Here is a 15,846-nt window from a genome sequence, read left to right on the forward strand (position 1 = left end):
AATTATTAAGGTGGCTAGAGATTTGAGTCAGTATGTTGGCAGCAGCCACTCAATGTTAGTGATGGCTGTTTAGCAGTCTGATGGCCTTGCGATAAAAGCTGTTTTTCAGTCTCTCGGTCCCAGCTTTGATGCTCCTGTACTGACCTCGCCTTCTGGATGATAGTGGGGTGAACAGGCATTGGCTCGAGTGGTTGTTGTCCTTGATGATCTTTTTGTCCTTCCTGTGACATTGGGTGGTGTAGGTGTCCTGGAGGGCAGGTAGTTTGCCCCCGGTAATGCGTTGTGCAGACCTCACTACCCTCTGGAGAGCCTTACGGTTGTGGGCGGAGCAGTTGCCATTCCGGGCGGTGACACAGCCCGACAGGATGCTCTCGATTGTGCATCTGTAAAAGTTTGTTTTTGGTGACAAGCCAAACTTCTTCAGCCTCCTGAGGTTGAAGAGGCGCTGTTGCGCCTTCACCACGCTGTCTGTGTGGGTGGACCATTTCAGTTTTTCTGTGAAGTGTACGCCGAGGAACTTAACTTTCCACCTTCTCCACTACAGTCCCATCGATGTGGATAGGGGGTGCGCCTTCTGCTGTTTCCTGAAGTCCACGATCATCTCCTTTTGTTATGTTGACGTTGAGTGTGAAGTGATTTTCCTGACACCACACTCCGAGGGCCCTCACCTCCTCCCTGTACGCCATCTCGTCGTTGTTGGTAATCAAGCCTACCATTGTAGTGTCGTCTGCAAACTTGATGATTGAGTTGGAGGCGTGCATGGCCATGCAGTCATGGGTGAACAGGGAGTACAGGAGAGGGCTGAGAACACACCCTTGTGGGGCTCCAGTGTTGAGGATCAGCGGGGTGGAGATGTTGTTTCCTACACTCACCACCTGGGAGCGGCCCGTCAAAATCCAGGAACCAGTTGCACAGGGTGGGGTCGAGACCCAGGGTCTCGAGCTTAATGACGAGTTTGGAGGGTACAATGGTGTTAAATGCTGAGCTGTAATCGATGAACAGCATTCTTACATAGGTATTCCTCTTGTCCAGATGGGTTAGGGCAGTGTGCGGTGTGATTGCGATTGCGTCCTCTGTGGACCTATTGGGGCGGTAAGCAAATTGGAGTGGGTCTAGGGTGTCAGGTAGGGTGGAGGTGATATGATCCTTGACTAGTCTCTCAAAGCATTTCATGATGATGGAAGTGAGTGCTACGGGGCGATAGTCGTTTAGCTCAGTTACCTTAGCTTTCTTGGGAACAGGAACAATGGTAGCCCTCTTGAAGCATGTGGGAACAGCAGACTGGGATAGGGATTGATTGAATATGTCCGTAAACACACCAGCCAGCTGGTCTGCGCATGCTCTGAGGACGCTTTTAGGGATGCTGTCTGGGCCAGCAGCTTTGCGAGGGTTAACATGTTTAAATGTTTTACTCACGTTGGCTGGGGTGAAAGAGAGCCCGCAGGTTTTGGTAGCGGGCCGTGTCAGAGGCACTGTATTGTCCTCAAAGCGAGCAAAGAAGTTGTTTAGTTTGTCTGGGAGCAAGGCGTCGGTGTCCGCGACGGGGCTGGTTTTATTTTTGTAATCCGTGATTGACTGTAGACCCTGCCACATACGTCTCGTGTCAGAGCCATTGAATTGCAACTCTACTTTGTCTCTATACTGACGTTTTAGTTTGTTTGATTGTGTTGCGGAGGGAATAGCTACGCTGTTTGTATTCGGTCATGTTTCTGGTCGCCTTGCCATGATTAAAAGCAGTGGTTCGCACTTTCAGTTTTGTACGAATGCTGCCATCAATCCACGGTTTCTGGTTGCAGAAGGTTTTTATAGTCACCGTGGGTACAACATCACCGATGCACTTGCTAATAAACTCGCTCAATCAGCGTATACATCAATGTTGTTGTCTGAGGCTATCCGGAACATATCCCAGTCCACGTGATCGAAGAAATCTTGAAGCGTGGAATCAGATTGGTCGGACCAGCGTTGAACAGACCTGAGCACGGGCGTTTCCTGTTTTAGTTTCTGTCTACAGGCTGGGAGCAACAAAATGGAGTCGTGGTCAGATTTGCCGAAAGGAGGGCTTTGTATGCGTCGCGGAAGTTAGAGTAGCAATGATCCAGAATGCTGCCAGCCCTGGTCGCGCATTCGATATGCTGATAAAATTTAATGAGCCTTGTTTTCAGATTAGCTTTGTTAAAATCCCCAGCTACAATAAATGCAGCCCCAGGATATGTGGTTTCCAGTTTACATAGAGTCCAATGAAGTTCTTTCAGGGCTGTCGAGGTGCCTGCTTGGGGGGGATATACATGGCTGTGACTATAATCGAAGAGAATTCTCTTGGTAGATAATGCGGTCGGCATTTGATTGTAAGGAATTCTAGGTCAGGTGAACAAAAGGACTTGAGTTCCTGTATGTTGTTATGATCGCACCACGACTCGTTAATCATAAGGCATACACCCCCGCCCTTCTTCTTACCAGAGAGGTGTTTGTTTCTGTCGGCGCGATGCGTGAAGAAACCGGGTGGCTGTACTGATAACATATCCCAAGTGAGCCATGTTTCCGTGAAACAGAGATGTCTCTCTGGAAGGCAACCCTTGCTCGAATTTCGTCTAACTTTGTTGTCAAGACTGGACATTGGCGAGTAGTATACTCGGGAGCGGTGAGCGACGTGCCCATCTACGGAGCCTGACCAGAAGACCGCTCCGTCTGCCCCTTCTGCGGTGCCGTTGTTTTGGGTCGCCTACTGGGATCCGATCCATTGTCCTGGGTGGTGGTCCAAACAGAGGAACCGCTTCAGGAAAGTCGTATTCCTGGTCGTAATGTTGGTAAGTTGACGTTGCTCTTATATCCAATAGTTCTTCCCGGCTGTATGTAATGAAACTTAAGATTTCCTGGGGTAACAGTGAGAGAAATAATACATAACAAAACACTGCAGTTTCCTAAGAACGCGAACATCTCTGCCTGCTGCGCCATGTCTGATGTGTTGCCAGAGATGTGGTGTTGCTACTAAGCGCTGGTGCCCAGGCCAGACTGCAACACACTAACTCATTGCACGGGATCCTCCCAGCTCACATTCTAGGATTAGCTGGATTAATTAGCTTGCTGTACGGTTGCTTTAGTGTTATTAGCCCATTCTCTGCCATCCCCACAGAGAAGGGATCCACGCTAATCTGCAGCACAGTTTGCCTTACAATTAATGTAATTACAGCCAAGGCGCTGATGTGGCTCAACAACTCTCCATGGTGCTAGCTAGTTACAGTAACTCTGACACTTATGAGCTATTGTTGTGTTCATTATATTAATTATCAAGTGAGACAACGCCATGTACACTCCCACACTGATGTTCTCAAGGGACTGCACAACTTTATTTATTATTGTGGGGGGAAATGGCCAGGCCTACAGTTTTTACTTCATAGAAAGCTTTTGACAAGTCAGGTAGTTTCTTTTTCCGGGGTCACCTAAAATGAACTGCTGAACCAGCTCTGAGGCGAAGGGAACAATTGAGCTGTCTGATTCCCTCAGATCAAGATGTCGGAGAAGTTCATTTTTCCACAGAGTGCAATAGACCAACACTTTCATCCCTCACAACTGAACATTTGTTTGACATTTACTGAGTGAACACGAGCTGTAGAGTAGATTTTTGTTTGTTTGTGTTCACAGTCTGGGAAGCGTGGCGAGCTGGGACCTAAAGGTGTGGTGGGACCACAGGGAGAGCTCGGAGCCAGAGGGGATCCTGGAAAACCAGGCCTAATGGGCTTCCAGGGTGAACAGGGTCTGCCTGGAATCGCTGGCAAGATTGGTGTTCCCGTGAGTAACCAGGGATAATACCTCGATCCCTGTAAACTTGGTGTCCCTGCGCCAAGAATGCCTCAGATTGATGACACCTGCTGAATGAAATGTCTGTCTTTTCTGCATGTTTTCAGGGTAAACTGGCAAGCGAACAGCACATTAGAGAATTGTGTGGCTCTATGATTGATGGTGAGGATTTTGGAGATCAAAAGGGCTGTAGTGTCCTTGTCTAAGTGACCAAAATAGGACATTATCTCCTTTTTTTACAAGAATGTGTTTGCAAAAGTATCTTCCTCTGTCCTTCCTCAGATCAGATTGCACAGCTGGCTGCCAACCTCAGAAGGCCCCTGTCCCCTGGCCAAGTGGGTCGCCCCGGTGCTGCCGGACCTCCAGGGAAAGTAGGAGAGACTGGGTCTATCGGTCACCCCGGCTCCCGTGGACCTCCTGGCTACAGAGGGCTGCCTGGAGACCTGGGAGACCCCGGTCCCAGAGGTAAGTAACAGACACACAGGTCCATGTCAAGAAACATACTCAAAATGTCTGTCTTTCTGATCAGCACAGAGCAATGGACTTACACATAGTAACTTTGCAGCATATAACATACTGTACATCTCATAAGAAGTGTACAGACAAGTGTGACCATCTCTATGTTGGGCCTATTGCACAATTTGTAGCGCCAATAGATTGCCTTCTTTTAGTAACATTTGTTTTCTGTCTCTTCCACAGGTGATCTTGGTGAACAGGGTGACAAGGGACCCATCGGAAAGGCCATCGAAGGGCCCATTGGAGACCAAGGATACCAAGGTATGACAGTTTATACACTGTGCATTCACAGTGAGTGGTTTGGGGAGTTGCATCAGTATACTGTCTCTGCCTGTGTATAAAACCTTTTGTGGGACACCTGAGCCTATATTGGAGAGCGTAGTGCCGGTTTCCCTGTTTAAATCAATGTATCCCTGTTGGGAAACTTGGCTCATCCCCTACATTCTGCCCGTAGGTATCCCAGGAGTGCTTGGAATCGTCAAAGATGGGCGTGACGGATCCCCAGGAGATCCAGGGGAGCCCGGAGAGGCAGGTAGGACAGGAAGGACTGGGCACTCGGGCTCCCCAGGAATCTGTGACACTACCGCCTGCCAGGGTGCAAATGTCCATGGGAAAACCTCCAATCCCAAGAACCATTAAACATTACTTCCCTCATCCCGGAACTAGCCCCCCCGGGAGGTGAAGAAGAGAAGACAAGTCACAGTTTCCTCTTGAATGTATTTAAAACAAGACAGGAACAGTAACAACAGATGTGAGATTTATCCCAAGAGGAAAACAGGCAGTTTGGGAAAACAGAGAAGAAACAAAGACAAAAATCTAGACTCCATCCATCTATGAAGTGGACAAAGCTGATTAAACGTTTCACAAGAGCACTAGAGAACACATGCAATCACGTCAAATACCATTGAAAGTAAATTACAATTTAATAAAAAACGGAAAAATAATTTTACTGGAAAAGTGCTTATAGGCCATTATTTTTCAAAAACATTTGTGTAAAAATATGTACTTTAGTTGTTTCACCCCCTGCCTGGAAGATGACTCTCCAACACTAAAACTGTGATTGTCCTTGCAGTGAATGTGCATGTGTCAAGGTCCTTTCTGCTTAGACCTGAGTGTTCCCTCACAGGACAAGCTTACAAAATGTAAAATAAGAAGATGTGCCAGTGAGCAAAATGAAGTCACTGCCAAGGAGCTTTGGGTGTAGAGGCAATGAAGAAACCTAAGTGCCCAGATTTTGTATATTGATGCAACCACAGTATTTTCCAACTCTTGCTAGACTAGCTTTTTTTTAAAACATTTTGTCAAGTTTATTTGTTGCCTGTTTACTTTTTTCACATTTCATGATTACATGTTTGATTTAAAAATCTTTTCCATTAAGTTTTGAAAATAAAAAAATGTGGATGCATCAAATTGTAATTGTAGAATAACTCATTAACGATTTGTGCTTTCTTTTTTATTTTGCAATGACCACATCCACTTTGTACCGGTGCTGTAACTATTAAATATACATGACTTTAAATACTATTTATTATTTGTGGGTGACTGTTGTATGTACAGTAAGTTGCTACAGCACCATGTTGTAAGAAATAACAAATAAAGCCACTTTTCAGTAAAACATTACTCTTTTCTACATAAGTTAACCAACTGAATGTTCATGCAATCAAACAATCAGGAGATAAACACAAAGGCAAGTAAATTAAGTGACATTTATTTTTAAATATCTAATATTAAGGTAATATGAAAAACTGAACTTTTTCCAGAGTTGTATATACAGAGTGGAGCAACACTGAACAATATACATTTAGAAGGCTGCATTTGTTGTTAATGTGGTTTACTGTTGCCACAAGTACCAAACAACCCTGTATAAAACACAAATTCAAAATAAATTACAATTGCAGATAAAGATGCACGTATGATTAAAAATGGAACTATATTACATCTGTTAAATAAACTGAAATCTAGTCAGTAGATCACCATGTTAACTCCTATCCTAGAGAAACAGTGCCTCCTGTGCATGACTTTCAGTAAAGCACTTTTTTTTTTTTATAAAAAGGTTTGTTGGCTCATAAAGAATCACAATTATGTAAAGTTGTATAAAAAAAACATCTCTCCTTCCTCATACACACCAACCTGATCCATAGGAGTCCTGGAGTGCAGTTAAACTTGCATTGTACAATCAAGACCCTCAAAACCACGTTGGAATGTTACTTCCATGGTCAAACTTAAAACCTTCACCTGTTTTAATTGTCATTCATGAGGTTTGGAAGGGAAGCTCGTTTCAAATATTAGTCGAACTTGAACACTTTTCAGCAAAATAAACATTTATGAAATCTCTGATACAAAAATTGTGCCCAAATAGATCAAGATGGAAAATTACATGTCGGAGTACATGCTCTGTCAAGGGGATAATGATCACAGAGGAAAAATAATATTTCAAGGTGTTGAAATAAAGCAATAAACAGAACACCAAAATCCTTTTTCTCCCCTGAAAAAAACAATCAAATGGATGTGTCTGTCCCTCTGGCAATACCTGATGCTTTTGTGACAGCTAACATTCCAAAGCCAAACCCGATAAATCACAACTACTCTTGAGGGTAAAATAAATTAATAATAAATAGAATAATTATTAAATAGGTGTAGGTGTGTATTTACTGCTCCGATGCCTGTGGGGTGCTAGGTGGCTCTGCTGTCTCCTGGCGGACCATGACCTGGCCTGAGGCACTGCTGGGCTTGAGCCGCTGACCAGTCTTGCCACAGAACGTGCCCTGGAACTCCTGAGGAAGAGGGCAGAGTCAGTCACCACTTTAGGAATACCTGTGCATCAGGACACTACAGCAGCACAACATCGCAATATGTCTGTTGGTGAGGTCATAGCCACATAGGGACTATCAACTTAGATCAGGCACTCACCTGTTTAATGGAGTCCCCGTACACCTCTCTGACGTACTTGAGGAAGGCGGTGGTCCATTGCAGGGTGGTGGCTTTGTCCGTCTCGTGGTTACAGAATGGCGCCAGCACATTCAGCTCATCACAGCAGAAGCGGATCCTCCTCCTAAAGTAAAAGGTGTCACTGACAGGAGCTTCTGTTTGAGGTGTGTACTAAGTGTCAGTGTGTTTTTTCTTTTATGGTTTAGGTATGGTTTGCTGTGCTGTGAAGCACTTTTTGACAAATGTACCATGTAAAAGTGTGAATACTAATGAGCAAAAGTAATAACATGTGCCCAAGAGCGTAAAACAAGCAACAGTTTGTGTGTCTGAGCATAAGTGTGATGGGTTCGGATTTCTAAAAATGTTGAATATTATTAATCATTAGTTATGCTAGAGACATGAGGGGTGCCATAGTCGAGGGTCTACACCAGGAGTTAATGGTTATCTGTAGGAGGAAGGGTTATGGTGGGTGCAATTAAGCTTAGAATGTGATGAGTGCAGGAAAAACGATCGCATGTGGCAGTACTGATAAAGGGAGAGAGCTGTGGATAAGGGGGCGAGGTCAGGTAAGATTAAGGGAAGAGGAACCGTTTATTGCCCGTATCACTTTGTATCTTTATTGCTAGGCAGGAAACTATGCTTAGCGAGAAGGACGAGACTCCACCCAAAGTGGGGTACATATACCACCACTTTTGTAAACATGTTTTTTGTCGATTCAGCTGTTTGATCCTTTGGGAAGAATAAACCTGGTCTAAGCTTTCATAGTGTCCGTCAAGTTCTTACTCTGATCATTAAAACCTGACAAGTGTAAGCAAGTGTGGGTCTGATTACCTGCGGTCCCGCTCCTTGCTGTTGTGTCTCTCTCTGCGCTGGCTACTTTCCACTGGCGGCCCTCCTCTCTTTTTCGTGCCTGCTCCTCCAGTTGCTCTTCCCTCCACTGAGTCTGTGACAACGCCAGAGGTCTTGACAGCACACGTTCCACGGGTCCTACCACGTTTAGCAGGCTTCGCCACAGCATCATCTGAAAGAGATAACGAAGGTGTTAAGAGTTACAACAACAAAAAATTGTTGGATGTTATGTTCAGCAATACTACAGTACATGACATAGCCATGAGAAGCATGCAGAATTTGGAAAATAAACAAATGAGACAAACTAAGCTGGAGAAAGACTATACATTAAGTTTTGTTATGAGTGCCCTCCAAATCAAGCTGAACAGTGAACATACAGAAACATACATACCTTCCACCTTCACCCAAACTTTCTCCTCTGTTGGGTTGGGGCTGTTGACGCATGGAACTTTGTCAGGCATCTTGTCTTGCCGATAGCTGAATGTGAAGTTCTTTGGAATGATCAACCCTTGATGCTTATTGGGGTCAAGCATATGAGGGACATTCCCATATCCCTAAGAATAGAAGACTTGTCAAAACATAGCACTGAATCCCTTCCTTGTAACAATATAAAACAATTCAATTTTTATGAATTAGTAACATCAGTAGTATGTTGCTCATACTTGACGGGCGCCAGCGATGGGGTTGAACATACTTCCATATGGGTATGACAGCTCAATAGGGTTGCCCCGATCTGACCTCACCCACTTCTGTGGTTGTGGATGCATTGCTGCTTCTTGCGCCTCATTAGATTGATGAAGCATTGTCAAAAAACTGTAAAAGACAAATGTTGAGTAACTCAGTACTTCTATGACAATGTGTTTTTAGTACTGTAGTAGAGAATTTACAGCTGTAAACAAAGTATGGCTAGTATAGGCCTACATTATCGTCACTCAAAATGTAGGGATAAAACATACTTGCTAAGAGCTGCTGATTGCACGTCCTGTTGTCTGGGGATGTCACAGGGGGTGCAGTTGAACCTCTTCTCCAAGCGAACTCGGGCAGGTGGGTTGGGCCTGGACAATAGCTGTGTGCTACCGTTGTTGTATGCTTCCAAGCCACGTTCTTGGGTCGCATCCACTGCACTCCTGACTTTCGCCAACACGGAGATGGGGACTTCACCGCAAGTGGTGGGGGTCCGTTCTCCAGGTATAACGTTCCCGTCACTGACCAATGCCATTTTAATTTCCTTGATGTCAACCTGTCCATCTTGGTTCAAGCCGCCGAGAATGTACCGCTGCTCATCAGTTGAAGTTGACATAGCATCAGGTGGAGTGTTCGGGGGAGACTTGGCTGGGTATTCTGCTTCGCAGTTTGTAGGTTGGGGTGCAGAGTTTTCCACGGTGAATACGGTAGTGTTGAACCGGGCATCTTCAGATCCTTCTGGACCAGCCGCTTGTGCCTCCATGTGTGACTGTATTATGTGCTGAAGGTGGGTGTACTCCACTTCTGTCATCTCCATCAGGTTGAGCTCAGTGCCCAAAATCTGGCTTTGATCATTTGGAACACACCCGTTTTGGCTCATGATCACCTCGACAGAATCTGGGTTGTACTGCCCCAATGCAGGTGACACATGAATGGTTTTACAAGCAGGTGACACATTAATGGTTTTACATGCCACGGACATCGACATCCTGTTGAGAGAAACATATGCTTAATGTCAGTTTAGAACAAGAACACTAGTTTCATGTTCAACATAGCTATCTATCTGTCTGTTACCGAGGTCTCTAACGTTAGCTAAATCAATGGGCTGATCTCTGGCTAACTAGCATGATACTTTTCCCGCTCTGATCGATCAATTCAGCTCGCGCGTCTCAATCTAAACTGAGCTAACGTTACAATCCAGCTACTCTATGTCAGCACACTCCACACGGCAAGTAGCCTAGTGGTTAGAGCGTTGGGTCAGAAACCGAAAGGTTGCTAGATCGAATCCCCGAGCTGGCAAGGTAAAAATCTGTCGAACAAGGCAATTAACCCACTGTTCCTAGGCCGTCATTGTAAATAAAAATTTGTTCTTAACCGACTTGCCTAGTTAAATAAAAATACAGCTAACGAGCTACACTTATTCTTACTGAAATGTGCAATATAGCTAGCTATCCAACTAAATAGCTATTAGAAGTTGTACTATTTAGTCAACTTAAAATGAGTAAACGTACAAATATGCGCTAATGTTAGCTAGCTAATGCTAGCTAGCAGATGTTATCTAGTTAAAATTAGTTACTGTAGCCAGAAACTTTTCTATCATTCACTGACTGAAAAGTCACCACCCTTACAATTGTCTCAATTAAACATTTGATAACTACCTGAATAGATGGATATATTTGTATTTAAAATAGTCTTCAATTATAAGTTCATTAAGTTATCAAAATCGTCGTCTTAAAACAGGCTCGTGTTTAGAATTTTACCAACCGACTTTGACAGAGCAGAGAACGAACGTGATTAGAAAATAACTTGGGTGGCAACTGACGTCAGGCATTTTCATTGGCCCAAAAACAGAGCCTCTGCTGTCAGTGTCTAAAATATTTTTTTAGATTTGGTAACTTGCTTGACTGCTCCCATCGTCAAATGCTAGTAAATCAAACATTCAACGATGTTAATTATACTTAACAAAAATGAGTGGCGCAGCAGTCTAATAAGGCACTGCATCTCCGTGCTAGAGGCGTCACTACAGACCCTGGTTTGATTCTAGGCTATATCACAACCGGCCGTGATTGGGAGTCCCACAGGGCGGCACACAATTGGCCCAGCGTCATCCGGTTTAGGGTTTGGTTTGTTCTTAACTGACTTGCCTAGTTAAATAAAATAATAAAGCTAAACGTGTTCGTCCCATGTTTCATGAACTGAAATAAAAGATCCCAGAAATGTACAGACTCACAAAAAGATTGTTTATCAAAAATAAATTGCACAAATATGTTTACATCCCTGTTAGTGAGCATTTATCCTTTTCCAAGATAACCAATCCACCTGACAGGTGTGGCATAATCAAGTAGCTGATTAAACAGCATGATCATTACATAGGTGCACCTTGTGCTTGGGGACAATAAAAGGCCACTCTAAAATGTGTAGTTTTGTCACACAACCCAATGCCACAGATGTCTCATGTTTTGAGGGAGCGTGCAAATGACATGCTGACTGTAGGAATGTACGCCAGAGCTGTTGCCAGAGAATTGAATGTTCATTTCTCTACCATAAGCCGCATCCAACTTAGTATGTGAAAATATAGCTGTACGTCCAACCAGCCTCACAACCGCAGACCACATGTAACCACGCCAGCCAAGGCCCCCACATCCGGCTTCTTCACCTGCGGGATGGTCTGTGACCAGCCACCCAGACAGCTGATGAAACTGGGTTTGCACAACCAAAGAATTTCTGCACAAACTCTCAGAAACAGTCTCAGGGAAGCTGATCTGCATGCTCGTCGTCCTCACCAGGGTCTTGACCTGTCTGCATTCGGCGTCGTAACCGACTTCAGTGGGCAAATGCTCACCTTTGATGGCCACTAGCATGCTAGAGAAGTGTGGTTTCATCTGTACCGGGAAGATGGCAGACAGCGTGTATGGGGTTGTGTGGGCGACCGGTTTGGTGAGGTCAACGTTGTGAACAGAGTGCCCAATGGTGGTGGCAGACTTGGGTTATGGTATGGGCAGGCATAAGCTATGGACACCGAACACAAATGCATTTTAACGATGGCAATTTGAATGCACAGAGATACTGTGACGAGATCCTGAGGCCCATTGTCGTGCCATTCATCTGCCACCATCACCTCATGTTTCAGCATGATAATGCATAGCCCCATGCCGCAAGGCTCTAACACGCAATTCCTGGAAGCTGAAAATGTCCCATACCTGTATTTCCAGTCACGTGAAATCCATAGATTAGGGCCTAATGAATTTATTTCAATTGACTAATTTCCTTATATGAACTGTAATTCAGTAAAATCTTAGAAATTGTTGCATGTTAAATGTATATTTTTGTTCAGTGTATTTGCTTATGTGCCAATTACCTCTAGTGCTAAATAACTTTGCTTTCCAATCCACCTGTTCAACCTAACGTAGTTCTAGCTGTGGTTCAACCAGTCACCAGGCCTTTTAACCGGTCAAGACTAGCTGGTATACAGCTACGGACAGAATTTACTTTTCATGGCAGGTTAGGAGAACTTACGCAGCAGGTTAGGATAATTAACGTAGTAGGTTAGGAGAATTTGGTTATGGTTAGGAAAATGTTTTGGGGTAGGGTTGGTTAAAATCCTACAATTCTCCCCAAATGACAAAAAAAATACAAATTAAGCAGTTCCGTCCATATGTGTATACCATCTAGCCATATCCATTTGCCATCTAAACACCATCTTTCGACATAGAGCTCGACAGCTTGTAGTCACAGATATAACAATGAGAACTTCTATGTTGTAGTTCTAAAACCCGGAAATTAGTTACCTCTGGTTCAGCCATCCCTATAGATGCCTCTTCAAAATAACTGGGAACTCAGAAAAATTCGAACAAATCATGACGTCAGTTAATCTTCAGGTTGGAAAGTCGGAGTTCTAGAAAGAGGCCCGAGTATCCGGGTTGGAATTTCAAGTTGGATGACCATTTAATCGTTTTTTCCCCCCAGTCGGAGCTCGTTTTTTTTCCCCCTAAGTCACCTTGTCCGAGAAAGAGTTACATGGTTATCAAAACGTCATGCCAGTGTAAGCCTACACAAAACACAGCCCTTATTTTAAGTGTTTCTGAAATTCCCTATGCGAAGAATTAATGGTGGAAAATCTATTGGAACCATTTCCCTGTTTGACTGCTCTATGGGGAAAATGAATAGGGAAAGAATAGGGTGGAACCATGGCGGAGTTAGTGCAGACAAAAAGACGGCATTACTATTTCACTCTACGCTTTTAACCAATAGAGAGCAATAGTAATGACATCTTTTTGTAGGCACTTTACTCCGCCATTGCTCGTTAGCCAAAGCCTATGGAGAATTTTTTTTTTTTTGATTTTTGGATAAAAGGCAAAAGTAAGGTCTGTGGTAAATTAGTTACCTCTGGTTCATTCAGCCATTCCTATGAGGGAAATGAATGGAGAAATAGAATGGACTTTTGGGATAAATGCTGAAAACATGGTTCACACAGGCGTAGGAGATCTTAGACGTTTTGTTCTATAAGAATTTTCATCAGCTAACAATGAATTTTGAAGCATTTATGCAATCAAAAAAAGCATATAAAGGCTTCATAATTCATGAAGGTCATGTTAACTGACTGATATTATCCCATAGAACAAAACGCAAAAGATCTACGCCTGTGTGAACCTTGTTTTCAGCGTTTATCCCAAAACTCCATTCCATTTCTCCATTAATTTTGCCCATAGGAATGGCTGAACGAACAAGAGGTAACTAATTTCAGGTTTTAGGACGACAAGCTGGCGAGCTCTATGACTGTATACTTTTAACATGTGCAGTAGGCCTGTTGGTTGGGAAGATACATGGACCCTATATGGATCTGAGTGTTTTCTCAGGGACTGATGCATGTACAGTGCCTTCAGAAATAATTCAGACCCCTTGACCTTTTACACAGTTTATGTTACAGCCTTATTCTAAAATTGATATGTTTTTCCTTCCTCATAAATCTACACACAATACCCCATAATGACAAAGTAAAAACAGGTTAAGACATTTTTGCTAATGAATTAAAAACAGAAATAGTACATTTACACAAGTATTCAGACCCTTTACTCAGTACCGTGTTGAAGCACCTTTGGCAGTGATTAGAGCATTGCATCTTCTTGGGTATGATGCTACAAGCTTGGCACATCTGTACTTGAGGAGTTTCTCCCAATCTTCTCTGCAGATCCTCAAGCTCTGTCATGTTGGATGGGGAGCGTTGCTGCACAGCTAATTTCAGGTCTCTCTAGAGATGTTCGATCGGGTCTAAGTCCAGGCTCTGGCGGGGCCACTCAAGGACATTCAGAGACTTGTCCCAAAGCCCCTCCTGCGTTGTCTTGGCTGTGTGCTTAGGGTTGTTGTCCTGTTGGAAGGTGAACCTTCACCCCAGTCTGAGGTCCTGAGCGCTCTGGAGCAGGTTTTCATCAAGGATCTCTATACTTTGTTCTGTTCATCTTTGCCTCAACCCTGACTAGTCTTCCAGTCCCTGCCGCTGAAAAACATCCCCATAGCATGATGCTGCCATCACCACCATGCTTCACCTTAGGGATGGTGCCAGTTTTCTTCCAGACGTAACGCTTGGCCATTAGGCCAGAGAATATTGTTTGTCATGGTCTGGGAGTCTTTAAGTACATTTTTCCAAGTGGGCTGTCATGTGCCTTTTACTGAGGAGTGGCTTCCATCTGGCCACTCTACCATAACGACCTGATTAGTGGAGTGCTGCAGAGATGGTTGTCCTTCTGGAAGGCTCTCCTATCTCCACAGAGGAACACTAGAGCTCTGTTGGAGTAATCAGCTCTAGGAAGAGTCTTGGTGGTTTCAAATTCTTCCATTTAATAATGGAGGCCACTGTGTTCTTGGGGACCTTCAATGCTGCAGAATTGTTTGGTACCCTTCCCCAGATCTGTGCCTCGACACAATCCTGTCTCAGATCTCTACGGACAATTCCTTCGACATCATGGCTTGGTTTTTTCTGATATGCACTGCCAACTGTGGGATCTTATATAGACAGGTGTGTGCCTTTCCAAATCATGTCCAATCAATTGAATTTACCCCAGGTGGACTCTAATCAAGTTGTATAAACATCTCAAGGATGATCAATGGAAACAGGATGCACCTGAGCTCAATTTCAAGTCTCATAGCAAAGTGTCTGAATACTTATGTAAAAAAGGTATCTTTTTTCTTTTTAATACATTTGCAAAAATTTCTACAAAAACTTTTTTTGCTTTGTCAATGGGTTATTGTGTGTAGATTGCTGAGGATTCTTTTTTTAATCCATTTTAGAATATGGCTGTAACGTAACCAAATGTGGAAAAAGTCAAGGGGTCTGAATACTTTCCGAAGGCACTGTATGTAGCAGCAGATGATACCCATGTAGTCGTGGGCTATACTTGGCCTTGTCTCAGGGTAGTAGGTTGGTGGTTGAAGATATCCCTCTAGTGGTGTGGGGGCTGTGGGTGGGGTTATATCCTGCCTGTTTGGCCCTGTCCGGTGGTATCGTCGGACAGGGCCACAGTGTCTCCCGACCCCCTCCTGTCTCAGCCTCCAGTATTTATGCTGCAATAGTTTATGTGTCAGGGGGCTAGGGTCAGTCTGTTTTATCTGGAGTATTTCTCCTGTCTTATCCGGTGTCCTGTGTGAATTTAAGTATGCTCCCTCTAATTCTCTCTTTCTCCTCCTTTCTCTCACAGGACCTGAGCCCTAGGACCATGCCTCAGGACTACCTGGCTTGATGACTCCTTTGTGATGACCACTGTGATTATTATTATTTGACACTGCTGGTCATCTATGAACGTTTGAACATCTTGGCCATGTTCTGTTATAATCTCCACCTGGCACAGTCAGAAGAGGACTGGCCACCCCTCAGAGCCTGGTTCCTCTCTAGGTTTCTTCCTAGGTTCCGGCCTTTCTAGGGAGTTTTTCCTAGCCACCGTGCTTCTACATCTGCATTTCTTGCTGTTTGGGGTTTTAGCTAGGTTTCTGTACAGCACTTTGTGACATCGGCTGATGTAAAAAGGGCTATATAAATATACATTTGATTGATTGATTAGTTTACCGTAGTTATTGGGGTCC

The 15,846-nt window shown here is 44.0% G+C and overlaps 2 protein-coding genes across 2 annotated transcripts in view; one reads left to right on the forward strand and one right to left on the reverse strand.

The window, feature by feature from the left end:
- The window catches only part of LOC106566732 (collagen alpha-3(IX) chain-like), a 25,679-nt gene extending 19,844 nt beyond the window's left edge, over nucleotides 1-5,835 (forward strand). The window contains exons 28-32 of the mRNA XM_014135069.2: nucleotides 3,640-3,786; nucleotides 3,903-3,957; nucleotides 4,078-4,260; nucleotides 4,495-4,572; nucleotides 4,766-5,835. Of these exons, the coding sequence (XP_013990544.1) occupies nucleotides 3,640-3,786; nucleotides 3,903-3,957; nucleotides 4,078-4,260; nucleotides 4,495-4,572; nucleotides 4,766-4,950 (648 nt within the window). The 3' untranslated portion in view covers nucleotides 4,951-5,835. The remainder of the gene's footprint in view (nucleotides 1-3,639; nucleotides 3,787-3,902; nucleotides 3,958-4,077; nucleotides 4,261-4,494; nucleotides 4,573-4,765) is intronic.
- LOC106566733 (transcription factor-like 5 protein) lies at nucleotides 5,568-10,555 on the reverse strand. Its single transcript, XM_014135070.2, has 7 exons — nucleotides 10,431-10,555; nucleotides 9,045-9,761; nucleotides 8,751-8,901; nucleotides 8,480-8,642; nucleotides 8,071-8,260; nucleotides 7,222-7,363; nucleotides 5,568-7,085 (listed from the first exon to the last, which is right to left on the reverse strand). Exons 2-7 carry the CDS (start codon nucleotides 9,758-9,760, stop codon nucleotides 6,960-6,962), a joined length of 1,488 nt encoding a protein of 495 aa, XP_013990545.1. The 5' UTR covers nucleotide 9,761; nucleotides 10,431-10,555; the 3' UTR covers nucleotides 5,568-6,959.
- Between the last annotated feature and the right edge of the window lie 5,291 nt (nucleotides 10,556-15,846).

This window comes from Salmo salar, chromosome ssa13, assembly GCF_905237065.1.
Source record: "Salmo salar chromosome ssa13, Ssal_v3.1, whole genome shotgun sequence".
NCBI lineage: Eukaryota > Metazoa > Chordata > Actinopteri > Salmoniformes > Salmonidae > Salmo > Salmo salar.